At 44.3% G+C, this 22,500-nt stretch overlaps 8 protein-coding genes and 3 non-coding genes across 11 annotated transcripts; 5 read left to right on the top strand and 6 right to left on the bottom strand.

The window, feature by feature from the left end:
* Positions 1–1,388: 1,388 nt before the first annotated feature.
* On the bottom strand, positions 1,389–1,462 carry trnH(GTG). The gene has a single exon. It is a non-coding gene; the product is annotated as a tRNA-His (tRNA).
* A 2,373-nt stretch (positions 1,463–3,835) lies between these two features.
* Positions 3,836–4,264, top strand: orf142 (hypothetical protein). Its single transcript has one exon. It carries the CDS (start codon positions 3,836–3,838, stop codon positions 4,262–4,264), a length of 429 nt encoding a protein of 142 aa, YP_009049761.1.
* An 18-nt stretch (positions 4,265–4,282) lies between these two features.
* On the bottom strand, positions 4,283–4,355 carry trnK(TTT). Its single transcript has one exon. It is a non-coding gene; the product is annotated as a tRNA-Lys (tRNA).
* A 493-nt stretch (positions 4,356–4,848) lies between these two features.
* On the bottom strand, positions 4,849–5,160 carry orf103c (hypothetical protein). Its single transcript has one exon. The coding sequence runs from the start codon at positions 5,158–5,160 to the stop codon at positions 4,849–4,851; it is 312 nt and encodes a 103-aa protein (YP_009049760.1).
* Positions 5,161–6,891: 1,731 nt separating this feature from the next.
* ccmB (cytochrome c maturation protein CcmB) lies at positions 6,892–7,512 on the top strand. Its single transcript has one exon. It carries the CDS (start codon positions 6,892–6,894, stop codon positions 7,510–7,512), a length of 621 nt encoding a protein of 206 aa, YP_009049759.1.
* A 496-nt stretch (positions 7,513–8,008) lies between these two features.
* On the top strand, positions 8,009–8,395 carry orf128b (hypothetical protein). The gene has a single exon. The coding sequence runs from the start codon at positions 8,009–8,011 to the stop codon at positions 8,393–8,395; it is 387 nt and encodes a 128-aa protein (YP_009049758.1).
* Positions 8,050–8,901, bottom strand: orfX (hypothetical protein; the record flags this gene model as incomplete). Its single annotated transcript has 1 exon — positions 8,050–8,901. A coding segment is annotated over one exon (852 nt), but the record flags the coding sequence as incomplete, so codon positions are not given.
* Positions 8,902–9,003: 102 nt separating this feature from the next.
* On the bottom strand, positions 9,004–9,789 carry orf261 (hypothetical protein). The gene has a single exon. It carries the CDS (start codon positions 9,787–9,789, stop codon positions 9,004–9,006), a length of 786 nt encoding a protein of 261 aa, YP_009049756.1.
* Positions 9,790–16,095: 6,306 nt separating this feature from the next.
* Positions 16,096–16,404, bottom strand: orf102f (hypothetical protein). The gene has a single exon. The coding sequence runs from the start codon at positions 16,402–16,404 to the stop codon at positions 16,096–16,098; it is 309 nt and encodes a 102-aa protein (YP_009049755.1).
* A 2,442-nt stretch (positions 16,405–18,846) lies between these two features.
* On the top strand, positions 18,847–18,920 carry trnM(CAT). Its single transcript has one exon. It is a non-coding gene; the product is annotated as a tRNA-Met (tRNA).
* Positions 18,921–20,090: 1,170 nt separating this feature from the next.
* Positions 20,091–20,405, top strand: orf104d (hypothetical protein). Its single transcript has one exon. It carries the CDS (start codon positions 20,091–20,093, stop codon positions 20,403–20,405), a length of 315 nt encoding a protein of 104 aa, YP_009049754.1.
* The last annotated feature ends 2,095 nt before the right edge of the window (positions 20,406–22,500 follow it).

Here is a 22,500-nt window from a genome sequence, read left to right as displayed (position 1 = left end):
TGCTCGCTTGCAGCGCCTCGACTCGAGTTTCCGCTGTAGGATTGAGTGAGGTGACGAGAGCTGAAGCCAAGGTTCCTTGCTACGCTCCATAGATGTTCGTACGATTCTTGTGGATTTTGGGTGTGTTTGAATTCAGCCTCTCGTTAGGTCTTCACTGAAGGATTGTCCACCTTCTCAAGCCTCTCTACCATACCCAACGAAAGTGACAACGGATGACTTCCATTACTAAATGGAAGAACTTTTCAAACTAGTTGATAGTTGTTCCCTGCCCCACAATGGGTTCTAATTTACTAAATCACATGTTTCTGTTTTCGGAACATCACATGTAGACTTTTTTGGGGGAGAATCACTCGGCGCGGGGCCTCCCGTGTGAGGTCAGGTGATGGTCAACAACTCAGGCAGGAAATGCTGAAAAGCGGCTAACGATGCAAGAGCTCTTTTCCCCTTATACGCTCTAAAAAAAGGGTATGTCGGGTTTTTGGACCCTATGTTGAGTAAGGGTTCCAAACCTTCCAAAAGTGATAGGTATGTGTTCTTTCTTGGCACTCTCTTTCTATATTATGCCAACCTAAAAAGAGCGATGGAAAGTGGATTTCAGGTTCGATAGTCTCGAGAAGGTATTAGCCACCGGTGACCATACTTTCGTAAAAGCACCATTGGGCGGTGGTTCCTCTCCTTCCTCTTGAACCTCGAACAAAAAATCGATCTCGCCATCAGCTCGACTAAGAGTTCCGAATCGAAAAAGTCAACTGAACTTTACTTAAGACGAAGGAAGCGAGTGCCGAAAAAAAACCGCTTTCTTAAGGCTTCAAACTACTAGTCATTAAGACTACTATGAATGAAAGGTAAGGAAGTCCTTTTCTTGACTTAGCCTGCGTGCATTATACCTAACCCTTTCCCAAGATTTCAATCTCAACAAAGAAATGAAAGCATAACTCTTTGCTCGCTTGCAGCGCCTCTTAGTCTTTTATTTTAGCCTGCCTTGTGAAGATCTCTCGGGTGTCTACGGCAGATCCGATCAGTCTCGTGATGAAGAGAATTTCCGATGTTGAAAGGTATCGTCACGACAACTCAATTTGTCCGGTAAACTACTCGGGGCTCCCCATGGTTTAGTAAAAGGGAGGGGATATTTTTTCTTCATCCGGGGGTTCATTCATTATGAACTAAAAAGTGGTTGGCTGATTAGTGAGGTCTTAAAAACGTCATAGAATTCATGATCGGCCATTCCATTTTTGCTTTCAGCAAGTAGGCGACGCGAATCTATGCTTTCTATCTTTCAATCGGATACCAATTGCTTGGATGCGTTTGAAAGCCTCGAGATGACTTGCAGAAAAAATGCTTTCTAGGTTTGTCTTGTGTCTCCGAAACAAACGGTCCATTTATTGATGGGCGAACGACGGGGATTGAACCCGCGCGTGGTGGATTCACAATCCACTGCCTTGATCCACTTGGCTACATCCGCCCTACCCCCGCACAGGTTGAAGTCTCTATCTACGATCAGATCCTTTCTGAACTCCCCTATAACCGCTTATCAAAGAGAAGCTTTTTCCGTCACTATAGTGGCAAGTCTATTGTTGTGTTTCGGAATTAGGGGAAACAAAGCTTCAAACAAAGAGGTTGGGCTGTTCACTTCATTGATTTGACTTCACTTTACTTAAGATTAAAGATAGGGGCCGGGCGGGCAGTGAAGGCTCATTTAGTAGACAGCGAGCGAGCTGCAAGCACCTACTCCTATCAAAATGAAAAGCAGCAAGCGGAACTTGAACTTGAAGAAGCGAGCCTCTATCAGAGAAAGCCATTGCGCGCTAGCCCCTTGTATAGGGTTCCAAACCTGCGCACCCCTAAACTACAAGCTTTCTTTGAAGCCCCTACAACATGGGATATTTGAAGAATCCCCTTTCTACAAACCTTTCTATAATATAAGAGAAGCTCTTCGAGCTTTCTTCGCATGCTTGAGCGCATCCCCTTTCTATTAGTAAGGTTGTCAAATTTCCTTTAGTTCCTTTATGACTATAATATAAATAATAGGGGTAGGGGGGCGCTAACGAGCAAGAAAAGGGGTGCGCTAAGGCGCAACGGCTTTCGCGCAGCTGCTACGCCCTTGCTTCTTGCCTTATCTTTTACTAAGAAACTAATCTAAATAGAAGCCCTTCTTTCTCAAAGTCAACTTTCTCCCTTCTTGCTTTAGTGAAATAGGGGGCGCTAACGCGACCTTCCTTCAGCTGGCTTCGCCCTATCTATTCATCTATTTTCTCAAATGGATATTTAGGGATCTCTCTTGTTCATAGATCTTGAAACCAGATCAATATCCATTTCTCAATAGATCTATTTATCGATAGAAAGATATAGATCTCTATATGGATCTATCTCCATATCTAAATATGGAAGAACCGACACTTAAAGGGCGTAACCAACGGAAGGTTCTCACCCTGTCCCCGACATTGTTCTCCGACGATGTCCCCTGGGCAAAAGGTGGCCCTTGGGCCACTTGACTGGTTGGAAAGGAGCCACCATTCTCTTTCTTTCTTCTTCCGATCAGGACAAGTGGGTTGGTTCGTTTCGTCCTCCTATCTACGCAATTCTCTGTCTTCGTTCGTGATCATGTTGGGCGAAAGGTAGTTGTAGAGGAGCGTTCAGCCACTGTAAGGAGAGGGCCTTCTTCTTTTTCTTTATTTATTTCATTTTCTCATATTTTGCCTTCTATATCTTATATAGATTTTTTAGCGTATAATAATTACCAATACGAGGACTATCGACTTCGCTTTCAACTTATAATAGAAGGGTCTCCTCTTCCTTCATTTCGGTTGCTTGTTAGCTTACCGGCTGAACCATCATCATCTGCTTGCTTGGTCACTTTCGTGATAAGGCGCTTAAAAGGATTCTGGATTATATATATTTTGGGAACTAAAAGAGTGGCTGGTTGAAGGGAAAGGGAAGCCAGAAAATCCAGGGAATCGACGTCCCCCAAACCATTAGACTTCCAGAGAAGAGGAGTCCGGTCGCCATTAAAACCCTTCTCGTAAACCGAGGAAATATCAAATCCAATTCCGATACTGGGTAGGATTCACCAGCCGCTAGACATAGCACAGAAGCCAACAGTAGTATGAATGGGACAGGAACTATTCGACCTCTTTCAGGAAAGGGCCTTACACACGGGGACACTGGCTGATCCCGCCGACAGGAGCAAAGGAAGGTCTCTTTCGCCTACGAGCATTTGTACGAAGAAAGGAGTCTCGTACAAAGGGTTGGAAAGAAGGCTTTTACCTTATTTCAGGTGGGTTAGTGCGTATCTGTTCGGGCGGAGGCGGACAATGAAAAGACAGAAAGGAGCGAATGATGCCAACCAACTCGACAAAGACATTCAGATATGAAAAAGATAAAGAAAGACGTGTTAAGCTTGTGTTTTCCCAGCCGACTCGCACACGACCGTCTTTCTTCCGGAAACTTACTCTTGAAAGCGTTGCATGTTGCTACTAGAGGGCAAAGGAATTAGCTTATGATGAAGAATAACAACAAAAAAGCTTTTCTCCCCAACCGAGGTGATAGACCACCTTATGGCCGATGTGATTACCAGCCAAAGGGCAAAAAGACGGGGTTGAATGCGACTCTACCAATACCAATCTCCTCTGGAGCAAGGAAAAGCAACTCTGCCTGGTATCGGTAACGATTAACATATTCTTTTTTTTTAGAGATGGGAACCCTTACTTAAGAACAGAGAGTGGCCGAGCAGTATAGTAGTCTGCTGGACAAACTTGGGGTAACAATCTCGGTAGCAAAATCGATAATATCCGAGAACGGAACCATCGAGTTTGCTAAGAGATTTTGGACTAAGGATATGCAAATAGACTTATCGCCAATTTCTCTTAGGGCATTAACTGCTTGTCGAACGACTGTGGGTCTTTGCCAATTGTCAGCAAGATATTCGATTTCTATATCGATGCTTCAAAGGCTGGGAGGGGCAGGATTCAGAGTTCGGTCGCGCTTACATTCTACTCAATCTAAGCGTTGGGAACGATTGAAAGCTGCTGCTCAGAAACCACACAGGTCACACTTACTATCTTTAGAATATTGGATTGGAAGGAAGGGCTTCGCTTTCCGATCGCTTTTTGAGGCCGGTTTGGATGAGCGTGGGCAAGTTCGGGATTCACTATCGCTTTCCGCTTGGAGCGGCTCACCCCCTTGTCACTTAAAGGGCGAAGTCGCCGAAGCGAGTCGAAAGGCCAAAGAGTCATCTTTGAAGGCTACTATGCATCCTTATTCATAGTAGAGTGTAAGGTAGGTTTGGGTATAGCAGGACTTGAACCTGCGACCATTAGGTTAAAAGCCCAATGCTCTACCAACTGAGCTATACACCCAAAAAAAGATGTAGTAGTAAATAAGGATTGGTACGGAAAAGAGGCCGGCCCCCTTCTTCTCATCATATTAAAGGAGCGCGGCTCTGTATGAGGCTCGTACTGCAGAGCAAGCGGAAGAAAACGTAAGGTCGCGCGTTAGCACTCCTGCAAGAAAAGGGATGCGCTAAGGCGCAAGGGCTTTCGCGCAGCTGCTACGCCCTTGCTTCTTGCCCCTTATTTCAAACTCAAGGAAAGCCTTGATCGATATGAGAAAGATGCGCTCAAGCGCCCAACCTATACAAGGGGCTTGGGCTCGAAAGCCGGCCTTACTCAACAAGCACCTTTCTTAGTAAGGTTGCTTCTTTCCACTCATTGAAGATTCTATCTACAAAAGAAGGTCAACGGGGGATACTCAAATTGCTCTCACTGACACCAGAGAAGGTGAGGTCGTCTTTCTTTCCAGCCGCCATACGGTTCGCCTTAAAGCCTTAAGGAGAAGGGGAGGAGCAGTTATCTATGTAATTACGTTGTTGGCCGTTGTTCCGGTCGAGCACTCTCTTTTCTTTGTCCAATTCCGTCTTACCAAACAAGACTGACTTCTTACCAACCCGCGAAGGGTTGTGAGGCTGGACCAGGTACGAGGAATGAATCTATATCTGTGCACGGAAGTTGCTGGCCGGCGGCCGCTCAACTGTTCGAGCGCAATGCAGTGGTGTTGGTTCCGATTCGACAAAGGTAGAATGCCTGGTCGAAGGTCCAGTACAGTAGGTAGCAGGCGTGTTCGTTTTGGCTCCCGAGCGAGAACGATAAATAGGCGATGCACCATCCTTGCTGCTACGTACGTTTTCCTTGACTTGACAGATTCATTCAATTGAACCCACACTCAAAGGAGGACCACAAGCTCGGGGCTCGACGAAACAGAAAGTTTCAGCATGTTGAAAATGGGGTTAGCGTGAAAGAAAGAGCCCGGCATTCATTTCTGAATGAATATTCATAGCTGAGTCTACTAAAAGAGGGACCAGCCTCGTCGTGGTGATTAGAGGACACCTCTGATCGTTCACCTCTAATGTGACACGTTCCCTCCCAGTTATATGATCAACGGGATCAGTCGGCTAGAGAGCGGGGCTATTCTTCTTCCGGGGAGACAAAGTCGTCCCTTCTACTGACCGAACCCTCAGTTCGGGGGCCTTCGTCAACATGTTACGAAGCTCCAGTCTTCGGTGGGTCACCATTACTTGACTTAGAAAGGCGAACATCTGGGCAAGGGAAAGCGCAGTGCGCCTGGTGCAAATGGCTTTCTTTTTTCATGATATACCAATCAGAATGGAGGGTCCTACCTACGTACATGATTGATAGAATCACTACGTAGGGGGGGCGGTCAACTTGATGCGGGAGAGGCATGAGTGCAGTTCAATCTTGTGGTGTATTCGTTTGTAGTGAGTAGGGCCTCTTTCTCGTTGATCAGTTCGCCTCCGCTCTATTGAAAAGTAGGAATTCCTACGGCGGTTTTGTCAACGAACGCGTCTCGGGCCGGATTGACTAACCTAACCCACCCTGTTGGAGGCTTTTCCATAGTTGGGTGTCCGCTTTAGTGTGATTTACGAAGGCTAGGCTAGGTTTGGTAATATCCAAAACAAATGAAAAGAGATCGGGGTCGATAGGTGGCAGTTGGCAAGGAACTTGATCCCCCCCAAAAAAAGGGGGAAGCCGCGGTCGAACTCAAATTCTGGAAATAAGTCGGGGCCCTTTTACCAAGTCTACCAGATAGAAGATGATAGAGGGCCAACTATCGTTGCCTTGCACAAGACGGTGCCCTTTCACTTCGAGTTCCTTCCTTCGTAGTCAAATCTGATGATACGCTTTGGCGATGTTACCTACCAAATAAAAGGCCTGCTAGGTGATCGAAATCGCTCAGGTGAGGACTCACTCACTCATCTACTCCTTATCTATTTAATACTTTCTTCTATCTACAACAAACATTTCAAAGGCGACCCGCCGCGCCGGGCTATAAGATAAGATACAGTTCTTGTACTACTTGATTGACTGGTAAGAAAGAGCTTCCGTAAGAACTGGAAGACTCTTGTATGTACGGTAACCCTCTCTTCCGCTACTGGTGGACTGTTGCACAGAAAGGGCGACAGAAGGAACCTTTCTTAGCGCGCTTTTCAAGCGCTTAGCTTCTGCTAGTGGCGGGGCGGCAAGGCCATGTTGTTCAGTTGGAAGCCTAAGCCAAGAAGGTACGAACGAAGTGAGGGGCCCCTTTAGAAGATAGGGGGCGGCTTTCTTGTGGTAGTAATTGCGAACATCTCTCCTCTTCTCTTAGCGTGCACAGTTTGCTTACATGCCGCCTTAGGCACATCTCTCTTTCTTAGTTTCACGCTGGACTAATGATAATGAATGAAAGTCAGTCTTTTAGTAAACGTATATAAGCAGCTCTTTAGTGTATAAGCAATTCTTTAGTGGTCGCACCGAAAGTACGGTGGAGGTTGGTTGAAGATGATGTTACGCGGCGTTCAGAACCAGTCTTGAAGTGAATGAATTATAAAGAAGTAAGGAAATGAGACGACTCTTTCTTGAACTATATCATAAACAGATCTTCCCCTCCACACCAATCACGAGTTTTTCTCTATTCCTCTCGTATATCGTCGTAACGCCCTTAATGCTAGGTTTTGAAAAAGACTTTTCATGTCATTCCCATTTAGGTCCGATTCGGATCCCTCCGTTGTTTCCTTTTCCTTCCGCACCTTTTCCTCGAAATGAGAAAGAAGATGGTACACTTGAATTGTATTATTTAAGTGCTTATTGCTTGCCAAAAATCCTACTTCTACAATTGGTAGGTCACCGGGTTATTCAAATAAGTCGTGTTTTCCGTGGTTTTCCCATGTTACAACTTCCGTACCAATTCGGTCGATCCGGAATGGATCGGTTAAACATTCCATTAGGTAGCCTGGTCTTGACTCTTCTGTGTGGTATTCATTCTCGTTCGGCTCTTGGAATCACATCCAGCAGTGGTTGGAACAGCTCGCAAAATCCAACCACTTCACCTACTTCATTGCCCCCAACCGTTTCTCGTACCTCTATTGAAACAGAATGGTTTCATGTTCTTTCATCGATTGGTTATTCCTCTCCGTTCGTATCTCTTTTTCCAATTTCGGTCTCGATTAGTTCACAAGATTGAATGGCCAATTCTCCTCCGAACCCTCGATTCGATTGTTTTCCAAGAATGTTGAGCCGGGTATGTAAGCCATGTATCTGGGAGGAACAACAATAAAAGAAGGGCTTTCGGTTTTGGTCTTGCAGCTATTTTCAAAATATATATATAAGAATCCCTTTTTTAGAAGAAAGATTATATATATGTCCAATCTCTAGTGGTGGTGGAACCAACCAAGATGTATGTCGTCCGACCCGACCTCAGACTCTTTCTTCCCGACCTATTTGACTCTCTGGCCGTAGTTATTTAGGTGGTATTCCGAGATCGAATTCCTCCCAGGAACACACGAAACAAAGATATGAACTGGGTAAATAGAAATGGAAAAGAGATGTTTCTATTTCATCCAAATTAGTTGCTTTTTCTACATCCATATGATCTACTAAAGTAGATCGGTATTGACCATATAATAAAAGCAGATCTTGGTCCATGGAGTCCCAAGAAGGTAAGAACTCCAACCTGTCCGATGCTTCTTCGGCCAAATACGATATACAAGTGGGACCTGCACTATGAGCAAGCTGTGCGAAAAACCGCTTCTTTTTTGTCGATCGAGCCGCTTTCCCTCATTCCACTCGTCCAGCCCTCTTCACGAACTTGTACAATCGATGCCACAAAGATAGCCAACTCTATTATCAAAGAAATAAGGAAAGGGGCGACAATTTGGCACCAGATATCCGGAGGTGTGGAAAGAGCAGCTGTGAGAAGCGGAAAAACCATCAAAAAACGACGAGAGTTCGTGGAGGTTTCTACAGAAAGATCCCTTGGTTCTGGCAAACGGATCACAATTACAGGTACCTGGGAGCATACCGATGGAATGAACGAAATACGAACAGTTAACATAATATGGTCATAGATCTTGGCTTCTAACTTGATCATGAGCGAATTTGTTGATGTTGCACCCATGAAGTATGGAAAGTGCCAAACATTGGGAACTACCCGGGGAGGAGTTAGGAACAGGAACAAGGAGAAGCGAGAACCACTTAAATAGAGGAATCGATTGTATTTCGTCCTTTGTTCCTCATAGCAACTGGGGATCAAAAAGCACCAAATTTGATGACTTATTAAGGGAAAGACGAAGTAAGAGCATGCTATTGGAGACGTTGCAACATATGTCGGGAAGGCCTCCGTTGATTGTGTACGAACAAAATACGAATCCAAAGGCAGGGTAAGAAAGGGTTTAGCTAATGGAAATATTAACTCTTCCGGGAACCAGTAACGCGTAAACCATGTCAAACCAAGACCAATCAATATCCGAACGGAACGGATTCGAACTTCTCCTAGAATAGTTTCCGGTGCGAAATGAAATTCATAGGATATATATGAGTAATTCAAAGGAAAAATCGAAATATTTGATAGGATTGATTATGTATCAGAACTAAATCACTACGAATCAGAACTAAATCACTACGAATCAGAACTAAATCACTACGAATCAGAACTTGAAAGAATGCATAAATAATGTTATGGGGCTTCCCCGTCGAGAATAAAAAGTCTTTCTCTTAGAGAGGCGTTTTCTTCGCTTAGAAAAGCGTTCCTTCTCGACAGGGATTCCCATAACTCTTTTAATTCTCGGCGATGTTGCATTTCCAATTGGGCTTGGTGCTTTTGTTTTAAAAAGCCCTGGAAATGCTCTGCCTGGGTCCTTTTTACCTCAAAATAGAATGGGGATGTCTCTCTTTCGAAAGACAAACTTTCCAAGACCTGGCATAGAGCCGGGTGATTGAATTCGAGGGGTTCAAGGTGCAATTTGAGTATGGAATCTAGGTCTTGTGGATCAATGAATAATTGGGGATCCTCTCGACCATAAAAAATGAGTTGATAGAGAGAGGAAATCTGGTCGCGAGTTACAAAACACATCTCCGTGTTTAGGAAGTCTCGGACCATTACTTCATATGTGGCTGAATGTATCGGGGTCGTTTTTAGCACTTGATGTACATATTCCACCCATTCTGGGTCCGACTGTTTCAGATAGAACTCCAGAAGGTTTAGTTCCGAGGGAAGAATCCCACAAGGAGAAAGAAGGATATGATTGTAGTTGTGCCAAAGGAGAAAACCCGCGCGCATTATTATAAAGAAAATCACAAAAAATTTCAAGTATAAAACGACCCGTTGAAAGGCCGAATTCTTTACATAAAGAAAGTAAAGTCGTTCATCTATATTTAAAAACCTAAGAAGAACAATAATAACATAGAAAAGGCATGACCAGAAGAATTGTGTGAAAGAAGTGAATTTATCTAGTTGAGGCATGATTCATTGAGACAATCAAATTCCCTCCAGAAAGCTGAACTCCGTCAAGCCTGTAGGAGTAGTGAAGAATGTGAGTGAGTTGTGTGGTTTTTTGTTGACCAAGAAAGAAATGGGAGTGTTTGGGCGTACATTGCAGATCCACCGGTGGAGGTCCCGTACTAGATTGACTTTCTTCTCTGACGATCTTTGTGTGTCACGAAGTTTTCGCGTCAAATGAATCAGACCGCTGGTTGGTGTCTCCATGCCCTGACTCATTATACGCTAAACTGGTTCATTCGCAAGTCAAGATCAACATCAGTTTAGATCGGTAAAGTAGAATGACTGCTGACGCGTGCTAATCGACTTCTTTATACACGAATTCTACAACTGAGCTTTTATATCTAAAGGTGAGTTCAGAGCTCGCATTCCTCACGCAGTTGCCTAAGGGTTAGGCTGTGAGGAAGGGCTGTTTTTTTAACGATGATTGTATGCCCTGTACATAAATCGTCAAAGTCATTAGCTGTTTCAGAGCGGTTTCGCTCTCAGTAAACTGACCAACAAACTAATCAATCGGTTAAGCTGAAAGCGATTCAATCCACATCTGTGACAACCCTGCTAAAAGCACTCATTAGCTGTAGTGAGGCTTTTCCGTCTTGATAGCCTTTCTCCTTTATTGCACGGGATTCCTGGTTTAGGTAGACAAAGAAAAGTCAAAATCGAAGGAGGAAGCCATGAATGGAGGCACTCCCAATCCACTTGTTGCTCGCTTGCTTTCGCTCCTCTCCTTCAATCGGGCTATGTGAGGTTACCGAGGAAAGTCATGCGAAGAATGATCGTCCTTTCCCTTTCAGGAACGAGATGGTTTATTTCGTTCACATCGAAATGAAATAAGGTTTCGTGAGTGAGGTCACATATATAAAGAAGGAGTCTTTCGAGCAGGACTCAAGTAGTGTGGAACTATCCAACGCTATGTCGGCACTTGCCGCGTCCTCTCCACAACTTTATCGTTTCGACAGGACAAAAAGTCATTCTAGATTTAGTTCCTAAGCGTGACCCCGACAGAAGTTCAGTACAGGAGGTCGGCTAGCTCCGTTGTTCCCCTGGGTGACGAGCGAAACATCGACCTCTCCACCTGGTTCCCACCATAGGGAGAGACATGAATCCCGGTGGGTGGACAAGGAGAGTTGGCCGTCTAAAAGCTCTCTATTCGCAAGAATCTAATAAATTTGGGGCGAGGGAAACTGATCAGTTTAAAGTAAGGACGGCTGCGATCCTATTTCAAACTCAACTAAAGGATTATACCTTTAACCACCCACGGGGAAGGAAAGTGACTGTTCAGGAGGATTTAATAAAGGGGGGGAATAAAGAAGGTTAGAGTCACGCTGTTATCCTCGTTCAAACAAGGTTCTTGCCCTCGGCAGGGAGAAAGGAAAGTGGCTAGGGCCGGCACACTCACTTCATCTTGCAAGACTAACCGAATCCGAATTTTGCGATTAGAAGCATAGACGCAACCAATCCGCAACGCGTATCCCCCGAGAATCGGGGAGTCTGTCCTCTTTCCTTAGAGACCTGAAGGTCGCATGTGAGGCAGGCACTCGATGCCAGCTTCAAATCAAGTAAGAAAGTATGGAACAGACAACACCCTGCCATAATGAGTTTCCCCATTTTAGCCCGCGGGGAACACAGTCAATCAATCCTTCCCTTTATAAGAAGAAAGACAGTTTCCTAACGCAAGGGTAAAGTCGGAGTGACAGCATAGCGTTTGAGTGCCTTTGCGTCAGTCACACTCGAGAGCCTAACTTCTTTCTATACGTGACATCTCTTCCTTGGACTTCTATACGTGTGGAGCAAATCCACATTATTTCGACCGACGGAAGATCTCGCTACCGGGTGAGGGAAGAAGTACCGAGAGGTTCACTCTTTTCGCATGACTTTCTTTCCTCGACAATAACGAAGAAAGTAGTCACAAAGGACTCTAAGCCTTAGAACAAAAAGATCAATTCGCGTCCTCTGATAAGAATCTCTCAGATTCTGTTCTTGAATCTTCCCCGGCCGTAGCCTAGGATTAAGAGCGACATCCTCGATGTCAAACCCCTGGAGGCACTCTACTCTCCAATAGACGTTTCCTCACCTAGTCCCGGAGACCTAACCTCAAGGCTTAGAAAGAATAAAGATCGGGGAACCTGCTAGCGCAGAGAATCAATGCGCCAAAGCTATCGGCGCTGACCGCGTCCATCTTATCTTCTACGGGGTAGGTAGAGAGGCTTTTGCTACAGCCGATGGTCTTCGCCTTCGGTGACTTCTCCTGGAGGATGGTCAAGTAAAAGTAGCCGCTCAACACTCACGAGGGAGATAGCCTACGCTAATCACGCACCTCCAAAGAGGCATCGAGACTGACCCGTTGATGAAGCCCGGAATAAAGAGACTTCTCACTCCTGTTAGTGAGAGAGTGGTCACAGTTCGTCACCTCGGGGGCTTCTCTGAAAGAGAGGGTAAGGATTAAGGCTAGGTTAGGTCTACTCCACAAGAGCAATCAGAAATAAAGGACAGAGAGTCCCCTGTGAAGATTTATAGGCCAGGGTAAAGATAGATCGAAATTCGCGCTCGGGTGTGAATTGGTAGCTCACAATCTATGAATTCACATCGCCAGAAGGCTTATAAAGGATAGACAATTCCTTGGGTGACCGGGGGGCTCTCGATAAGAGCACAACCTTTCGCCTCGACGAGGCTAGGCCAGAGTGGAAGCTCTCCGGATAAAGTGCTGACCGCAATCAGGGAGTTCCTACGCTTAACCAGATTATTAGTCTTGGAAAAACTCCTCGTCTGCACCTCCCATAGATAATGCGACATCGGTCGAGGTCGGTGGGAACAATCAATTTCCTTGCACAGTGACTCATACATGCTTTATTTAATTGTAAATTTGGCGTCCGGGCTGCCCAGTTGGACTATGTCAGACAAGTCCTGAGAGTCCGGTGTTCCGGGTTGTGCACAAGAGGGCTGGGGATCATTCTCAACAATCGGCGGCTCTTGGAGAAGGGGCACCCGACTCACTCATAACCTCATTAGCAGGATCGATTTGTTGACGTTTTGCAGCAGGCTCGCATGAGGGACCGTCTGACCTTGCTCGTTTCCTGAACAATGCCCGACGGCAAACACAATAAAAGGATAAGGATAAGGCAAGACAACAGACCAGAGCAGTAGACCCGGCATAACAAAGAAGGTTTCCATTATTTAACTAGTTTAAACTAGGTACGACCAGCGCGGTTGTTCATCTTTCATTTTATTATTCCAAACCAAGGGAATTCTGTGGGGACCTCCCTGGAAATAGCAATCCCCAAAAGGGGTTGTTCTTTCCTCGGGTATGTAGTGGGAGAAGGAGACGTCCTTCGTTATTACCACCAATCATATCCCGATTGGTCGATGAGCTATATTAATAACTCATTGATCATAGGGTGGTTGAGCCATGTGACTGAGGAAAATAGTAGGAAACCTTGTTTCTTGCCCACAGTTGGGTTATTGAGGTTCTCTCAATCTTAGACTGATTGAACTTCTGACCAAGAATGTCCATCGTCAATCTGAGAGAAGGAAGAAATTCCTTTGATCTATTCGGTGCTGGACTGTTGGCTAATGAGATCCCATATTTGCCTAAAAGGGCTTGTATGGTATCAAATTGTCCGACAATTCTTTGGTTCTCGATACTTCTTTGTTGGAGGTATGAGATATCCTTCTTTGGTCAGCCGATTAGGTTACTATAGATCTTGGTTACTCTTTCCGTTGTCCTACTACTACATAGTGTGGTTGGACTGCGAGTTTGAATCCCGCAGAGTGACCTTCCCTTTATGATCACACCTTGCTTGGTGATGATATCCTAATCACCAATAAGCAAGTGGCTCTTTCAGTACAGAAAAGTTACTGGATAGACTCAGCGTTTGGACTTCTGATTCAAAGTCACACATCAGAATAAGAATGCTGGGTTTGCCAAAGGGATGTTGGGGTAAAATCCCATCATATCACTGAGGCGAATACTGTCCTGTAGGACAGCCTTTAATCTGTGCCCTTTAACTGATGAATACCTGATCGTAATAGGTATTTAGGAGTTAGTAGGGCTAGGATTAAAGTCTTGTTCTCATCTTCTCTCCAACCATTTGGTAGGATTGAGGATGACTGTTAGTAAGCTTAACCGGTCACGTCCACTACCTTCATATATTTGATTGGAAGGAAAAAAAACCTCAATCTGTGTTTGAAGGGAAAGATAGTGGATTTCTCCGAAGGATAAAACCCAAGGAGATACATCTCTTTCTGTAGAGATGGTGTTTAATAGGGATGGGCATCATTGGTCCCACTGTAACCCGTAATGGGTGAGTAGTTCCATATGATGTTTAGTACTATACGGTTGTGTGCTCAATCAAAGGTATCTATTATCATTTGATGGATGTGCCGTATATAGCACACTTGAAGGGTCCAACAAAGATCTTGGTTTGATCAAGTTCGGGCCTGATCGAGACGTGTTATAATGTGGAATCAGTGTGGGATTGACGATTACACCAAGGTACTCGGAAATCTCTCACTGTCATCCTCTTTGATAATGCATATTTGAAGGTTATTCAAGAGGCATCAGTAGACTTACCATCTTCTGGTGAAAAGACGTAGTCTATAAAGGAGCAAGCCATAAGGACTCTGTAGATCGCGAGAATGCATGTTCTAATGCTTGCACGGGCTCATCTGCTTCCAACAATCCAACAAAGTGAGTTTCACAGAAGGAAGGCTGGTTTGTCAATGCTTGAACTGATTGATCTAAGTGAGCTACGAGGTTAGTCTTCTAAGATCAACTTGCTTCAAAGTGCCCAAACATTATTTGTTAATTGAAGGAATGATCCTATCAGTGATTATGTACTAGGCTTATCTAATGAATTGAGTCTTCCAAGAAAGGTTTCTAATGAATCTGCTAATTGAGGTTCTAGATTCGTTCAAAAGGCAGAAAGGAATAGGCTAAGGGCCGTACCTTAATGATCCCTAACCATATTGATGTTCCTGAGTTCTAGTCTTTCTGGTAGCCAATGATCTAAGGGAGCTAGCAGTGCAAAGATACTCAAAAGTGGTACGCGCACATAAAAAGCGGTTGGACGGTGTCTTTCTCTGTTTTGTTCCTTCCTCGGCAAGCTTGGGAGTTTCCTGATGTAAGCTCCCTGGGTACGGTTTCGGAGTTTATGTAAATGCCCTATCTTCAAAGGGAGCTGCTGACTTAAGGTATCCCCTGATCCGAGGGTGAGCTAGAATTTCGTATGGTGAAGAGGAAAGGAAGAAGTCATTGTAAAGGAAGACGACATTGACCATTTCCGCTGCCTGCCTAAAGGCTTATTGGTAGCTCTTAGGTTCTCTGTCAGTAGAGTGATTGCCAAAACCTAGGTATGTTTTCGGAGAATAATAAGAAGAGACGGTTGTAGCTTTTAGAGACTATCCTCTGCAGCTGTAGCTACGTGGAAGCCAGCTGCTTAAAGACAAGCCCCCTAACCATTCCGCTATTCCTGCCCTAAAGCAAGGGAATCCGCTCTGACCCACCACCCTGGTAGGAATTGCCAGATTTACAGTTTATGAATCCTTGTAATACAAGTTCTTTCCTCTAACGATGGCTACTTCCTATTCAAGTGCCACTTATCTTAACACAACTCGGGCTAATCGACTCCCAGCCTAGCTAGACCTGGTGAAAGCAATCAAGCCAAAGCAAGACTGATTCCTTCAACGGTAAGAGCTGCAGATGAAATAGCAGTGGTTATGCCGACATTTTCCCTTATCTTATTGTTGGATTACCGGATTCCATTCTTTCGGTTAGGAAGGAGGTTCACTTAGAGCTTTCCCGGGAATCAAAGTATAAAGAGGGTCAACTCCGAACAAGGCAGCAGGTATAAAAGACTCGGCTGGACAAGGGGATCTACTTTCATTACCTGGGAAATGTTAGGAGGTGCGCTACCGTCCTGCCCCACTTATGATCTTGCCTTGAATCTTCCAGTTAGTGGACTGGTCTATTGCTGTAGTATGCTGCTTACCAGTTATGCCGAAGAGAAGAATATGGAGGATTGATCCTATTCACTGCTAATCGTGCAGTTTCCTTCCAATGATAAGGCTTTCGGGCAGTGGAAGTGGTCTTCCACTTGAGTTCCCTTGTCAGTTGGAGTTCTAACAGTAGGAGCGCCAAGGTAAGCCCTTGCAGCCATTGAGATATATCTAGTGGAAATGCCAGTTTCCAGCTATCCGGTTCAAGTCTTTCGTTCTGCCAGCAAGCTGGTGCTTGCAGCCTGTGGGTTAGACTGCCCTAAAGCGAGTAGGAGTTTACTCACATGCAGTTGGAAAGTTTGAAAGCAGAGCAGGAGTCTTCATTTCAAATGGGCTTTGATAGATCTTTGAAATTGGAAAAAGATGCTCAGTCCACTCTCTTTTCGATCCAGTTACAGTTGGAGTAGTAAGCTCATCTAGTTCCCCCTCTTTCTCTCTTTCCTGCAGTTTGAGTTTTAGTTGTCTTTCCTGTCGATCTCGGCGAGCCAGTCTTAGTAGTTGCCCTAATAGGAGGAGGGCCATATAATAGTTGCTAGTCTTACTTCCATGGAGTGGTAGAAAGCGAAATTGGGAGAAATTTGACATCCTGTCTTATCTTATATCGATTTTGCTCTTTTTGTCTTTCTGTGCCATCTTCAGGCGATCGAAGACTTTATCTAAGAGGTGGATTTCCCTCGATAGTCGGGCATATTATATATGATGGATACGAGTGGGCCAGGCGAGTGAATAGGTATCAGGCCAGGTTACTTTTTTGAGAGTCCTAAGGAGGCTACCTAAACGATCGTTGAAAGGCTTAAGAGAGGTCAGGAAGGACAAATCAAAGAGAAGGGTGGTTCGTAGATCAGTATGAGTATGAACTTCAGCGTGAAGTGGTCGGGTTCACTCCTTCTAGAGGAAGGGATTCGTGTACTGATTGCTTGCCTTAGCTTCTATATCCCTCACTCGATAGATCGTCATTTGTTAGAATGAATTCCTTATTGCTCTAAACGAGCTACATGACTCAGGTAGCTTGTCTCCAGAACCTCCACTTCCCACATCGAGCTTAGAAACCCGGTCTTTTCATTAAAAAAGAAAGATTTTAGCAATCCTCATCAAGGAAGGGGTCCCATCGCACATCCGATTCATGAACAGAGGATTCGTAAACAGACAGGCTTGACATTCCTTAGAAAGCGGAAAAGAGAGGATTTGCAAGATCAAGAAAAGTCGAATAGCGAATAGAATGACCTAAGAGCAAAAGTCTTGGAAGAGTGAGCGCAGGGAAGGATATTTCTTTGAATAAAGAAGTCGATTTCAAACTCACTTCACTCCTCTCGTTTATACTGTTTTTCAAGGTCGGATTGGAATCTTCACTCCCTTCCTGAAGGAATTCGACGAAGAAGTCGTCTATCTTATAGAGCTTTTTCCTCTCCTCTCTTTAAACTGAGAAAGAAGAAAGAAGTCCCTCGACTTTTATTTCAATAAGTGTCTGTAGACACAAAGTAGTGTGATGTATTGCTTTCTTTGTTATGTTGAATGAAGTTCTATGTCTTTTGTTCACTTAATTAAGTAAAGTTGTGTCTTTGTTTGGTTTGGTTTGTTGTGTTTGCATGTATGGTATGGGCCAAAACCTAGTCTAAAGTGTTCACTACTTATGTGAATTGTGAATATAAATAATAAAGACTTTTTCGTAAAAATGTGCATGTGAAAGTTGAAAGAAAGTGTACTGTAGATGTGCTTATTAAGCCTTTCCAGCTCTTAAGCTTCTCCTTCTTCCTTGAGTCAACCCTAATCTTGCTAGTTCAGTTCGTATGTTTTACGTGAGCGCGTTGAAGTTGAACTAGTGTGCATGGACCTTATCCACACGTTTTTCGGCCTAGACGCTAATAAGACGAAAACCCAGGACTCAAGCGTTTTCGATCTCTGTTTTTGCGCGAAAGTATCATAAAATCCTGAATGGAATCCAGCCTTACCCAACCGGAAGCAAACGAAAGAGGGGAGGCCGGGAACGTACATTCATAATTGATTCATATTCTATCCTCGGACGGGAAGTCTCAAAGCTCTTTTGCCAGCTTAGCGTCTTGATGGTCTGTTCAATCAGTTGATTATGTCAAAACAGGGAACAGAAGACTTGCTTTTGTTCCAGTTTCTGATTCAAGAATGTTCCTATCATTTCTGAACGTTAACGTTTAGGTGAGCCACACCTCCAGAATATCTAGAACCGGTTGGGATTGGTTCACTAAATATCCGGAGAAAGGCAAAAATCATCTATTCTTTTTCATGATATTCCTTGCTTTACTACCAGGTAGTCGAAAATCAATTCATCCGGAATTCCACTGTCCTTTCAAGAATGGCATGAAGCTTTGGTTTGGCTGTGCCTGCTACCCAGCCGTACTTTATCCACGATGTTTTCTCGGGCTAGGTTACATGAAAATAGAACTTGACTTGACACACAAATTCAATTCCCGAATTGATCGATATGTTTATGGGCATCTCACTTAGTGGACATGGAATCTTTTAGCATAGACATGGTCTAGTTTCATTTCAAAATCCCTCGGCTAAAGTCTCTTACGAGAAAATTAGCTGACTTGCTTAGGTGATGGTTTATTCTTAGCCAAATGAAAAGAAGCAAGGATCCTTTGTTTTGGAGGTTCTTTCTCGAGCCGGAGTGCGCTGTGCCTAGTTCTCACTCCATTTATTCCGTTCGTTGAGTGAGAAATGGGAAATTTATGGAAAGTTACAATCCCTACCACGGAATAGTGCACCTACACGCCTTCATCGACGTTGTTTTTTGACCGGAAGGCCGAGAGCTAACTATCGAGATTTTGGACTATCTGGACACATACTTCGTGAAATGGTTCATGCATGTTTGTTGCCAGGAGCAACAAGATCAAGTTGGTAAGGATTAATGCTTCATTTCTATTTCTATGGTCGATGATCATAGAAGCCCCTTTACCATTCTGTATAAATGGGCTATTCTATTTGTACAGATAGGGTGGAGGGGCGCATTTTATCCTTGTTTATCTATTAGTTTTCAGTTCTTATCTTCGGCGCGGGGTAGAGCAGTTTGGTAGCTCGCAAGGCTCATAACCTTGAGGTCACGGGTTCAAATCCTGTCTCCGCAACATCTTGTTTTTCCAAACTATAGCCGGGTTGACTCTGGTAACTAGTAATTAATTCCCGCCTTTCGCTTTTTGGGGGTGGAAGGCAAAAGAAAACGTAGGGTCAAAACTCGCACCTGTGTCCAAAGTTTGACTCTTGAGTCAGAATGATAAGGCATTTCGCAAGCTTGAATCCCTAGAAAGCAGAACTGCAGTTCGTAAGTTTGCTCTTACTTCTTTATTCAATTCTTTTCCCACTTCATTGCCTTCTATTCCTCTTTTATTCTTTCTAATGTAATATCATAAGCATCCAATGCAGCTTCTTCTGCGAACTCTTCTGCTGCAGCAGATTCATTCTGATCCTTTAGATCCGCTCTCTCTTTCTCTGGCTCCCTTACTTGAAAGCTTTTAGTCGATCTACTCAGTCAAAGAGTTTTTTCAACTCCGATCCTTTCAGCCCTAGTTTCGCTCTAAGCCAAGGCCTTTAGTCGATCTGGTTCTTAGTATCCTTCCTCTTTAGTCTAGCTGACAGCTTTTCCCCTTGACTCGCCTGCTTTGGGAAGTCAATATTCTATAGTTGGAATCTATCTTCCACTGGCTGTGACAAAGACATATCTGCTAGAAGAAGTGCGGTCATAAAGTCTTTCTTTCCCCAAGGGCAGAAGGAGTTCGGAATGACTATCTCTCTCGTCCAGTCCACGAAAATGCCCCTTCCTTGTTGTTGTGGCTAAAAGCCTTGGTGATCTATCTTCCTTCTCTTAGGCCCCTAGACCATGATGTATTAGATCCCCATGAATGAGGAAAGGTAGTTTCAACTAAGGTCTTAAAGTCCAGCCCGGTGATGAATCTTCTTCCACTCCCCAACCTCTAAGGAGTCGTAGAGCAATGTCTTTATTGGCAGTTGCGCAACCTTCGATTGAAGCTACTTCTGCGGATTGCGACAGCACCTGGCCTTGGATCAAGGCTCTCACTCGCTCAAGACGTCGATGCGCCACCGGGTTGACCCTTTTCTTACCAGCATGGGGAGTTGCGATGGATGCCAAGATGAAGACTCCTCAGCGCCAATTAGGGGGTACAAGAGATAGTTGGATCGTAAGACTTTCTCTCACATCCCACTCCCTTCCATGAGATAGTCAATTTTAGCATCTTTGAAGAATCATATTGAGAAAAAGAAAGAAGCCTGGGGATAAAGTGATGAGCCCGAGATGTTATAAAGCTTTGGGTTTGACTTTTTCGTCTGCTTTGTATGAGTCGACGTATGGAATGCGCCAAGACATGACTTTGTATGCCATGGCACTGAGAGAAAGACACAGGAGAATTCCTCTTTTAGGAAGACCTAGTAGCTCAGGATCTCTGACGTTTCATGTCTGTGCCTTTGATCACATACTTTGTCCGCTCGAAGGCTCATGCTCGATCCTCTTTCATTGGATACAGGGATTTCGTTCGCTCACGGCTCGTTCGCAATGGAACTGGGAAAAGAGAAAGAAATGGAGTGAAGAGCTTCGTTGACTGATTTCAGAACCTCGCCTTCCTACAATGCTATTCGGATTTGCGATAAGGGCTGCGCTCTATACGCCTTTGGATTCAGCTGTTGAATAAAAAGTCTAAATGAGAAAGATAGGCTTGAAAGAAAAGCGCTTGGGTGAAGTTCAAAGAAGAATGGCTGTCTCTAGCTACTCTCAGTTTCATTTGCTTTGTAGTTGATCCCGTCTTCCGTACCGGATTCATAGGCTTGGATAAGGCTTTCACTGCCTTCGCTAAAGGGAGTTCCGTCGGTTCAGTTTGCTTAGAGGCAGAAGGCCTAGAAGAGGCCTAGAAGTCATAAGGAATAGGCACTGTACCGGCCTCTAAGGTTTGGCTTTTCTTTTATTGACTTTCTTGAGTCAATGTCGCATTTCGCGTGCTTGGTTAGATCTCCTAACCTAATGTAATGAACGAGAAGGTGCAAAATTCAGTCTTAGCTAAGCGGGTAAGAGAAAAAATCTTTCTTTCCCTCTTATTCTACAATATTATTGTTTATTCTGTTAGGTGATTACTTTTCATTTTATATAGCTGTAAAAGCTTCCTTTTTCTTTCCCTCAGCAAATCAAGTTTCCTTAAGCTCGTTCTTTTAAAGCCGTGAGTCTTTATCTTGTCTTTTCTCTTTTTTCTAAGTGGAATTGTAGGCGGCATTTAGGGTCTAGCCTTGGACTCATTGAAGAAAGCACTTGAGGTGAAGACCAATGAGCGATTGCGACAACTACGGACCCCTTAACTAGGTTTTTGACTAATACTAACTAATAGGCTTTCAGAAGCTTTTCCACACAAAGAGGGGAGGAAGTGCTTGCTGCCAACTTGCCAGACGAGCGGACATCTGAGCTCAGCAGCGCATTTACTATTTGGAGATGGATGGCGCCAGGCAGGGTAAAAAGAAGGATTTTTTCCATTAGCCGAGGAAAGAAGTAGCAAAGGAATATCGCTATCGTGGGAAAAAAAGAAAAACGTAGGATTGATCGAAGGGATCCGGCTAAAAACAAAAAGAAGAGATCAAGGAGAGGGAGCTAGACGAGCACTTGCAAGAGAGCGAGCGGCAGATCTAAAACTGCTATAGTAAAGTAGAACGAAAGTACCTCCCAAAGGTTCTACCTTTTCTTGTGCGTTCGGGAATAAATAGAAAGTTTCAAAATGTATAGAAGACTCTCGATTGATTGGTTGTAATGTTCACGAGGTTGTATATAATCCAATGTTCAGTGATATGACTTTCCTACTGACTGAATTGCTTGAATTAGTTGAAGGTGCGGAGTCTTCTTCTTTTGATTTGAGACGAATTTTTCTACTGAAAGTGCTTTTGATAGGGAATAGGGAAAAGCCTTGCCTTATTCAAGAGTACCAGGAAGGAGAAGAATAAGCATTACCTCTGTTGAAGGAAGAAGCCCCTCCCTTTGCTTATTTATTCTTCCTGGTCTTCGGGTCTCATCTGAACGGCTCGCTGCCTATTTAGTTACATTTTAGGTAACGATTCCAGAACAGAACTAGAGATCCTGGCCCCCTCCCTTGAAAGCTCCTGGTGCTGCGACTATCACCGGTAAGTTGCGTCGGATCAACATCGGGAAACAAATAAACTGCAAAAGTAACTAAGTCAACGCCTATTTGCTGTGGATCTACTGGCCCGGACGCTTGAATCTATTCCACCGCAAACAAAACAACCGAATATACTACTGCAGGATCTTCCGCTGCTTTTGTTGTTATTGCTCTCACCTCTCACTACGCCACCTCAGCAGCTGGGACTCCCTAACCTTTTCTATCTATCTTTAGAAGTAGGGCGAGTGAGTCCGTTCCTTTCCCGTGAAGGTTTTGGGATATGTGACCAGATGCTTCCTCCAGATCTAACGTCTCTATCAACTAAATTCTCTTTTCTTCACCGGATCGATACTAACTTACCTACTCCTGCTCCTACCGGATCCAAGAGGGCCGATGCCCGATTCCCCGACCCATTACTCATTCCTTCCCGACTCGATAGGGATTGCAATCTCGAGAGAGGGAGCAACAATTGACCTCCGACAATAGGTAGATGGGGTGGGCGTAGATGGATACAGTGAAATCAATCCTTATTCCGCACTCCCTC

The sequence above is a fragment of the mitochondrial genome of Capsicum annuum, assembly GCF_002878395.1.
Source record: "Capsicum annuum cultivar Jeju mitochondrion, complete genome".
Taxonomy (NCBI): Eukaryota; Viridiplantae; Streptophyta; class Magnoliopsida; order Solanales; family Solanaceae; genus Capsicum; species Capsicum annuum.
The sequence above is the reverse complement of the archived record's forward strand: the minus strand, read 5'-3'. Positions and strand labels throughout refer to the sequence as shown.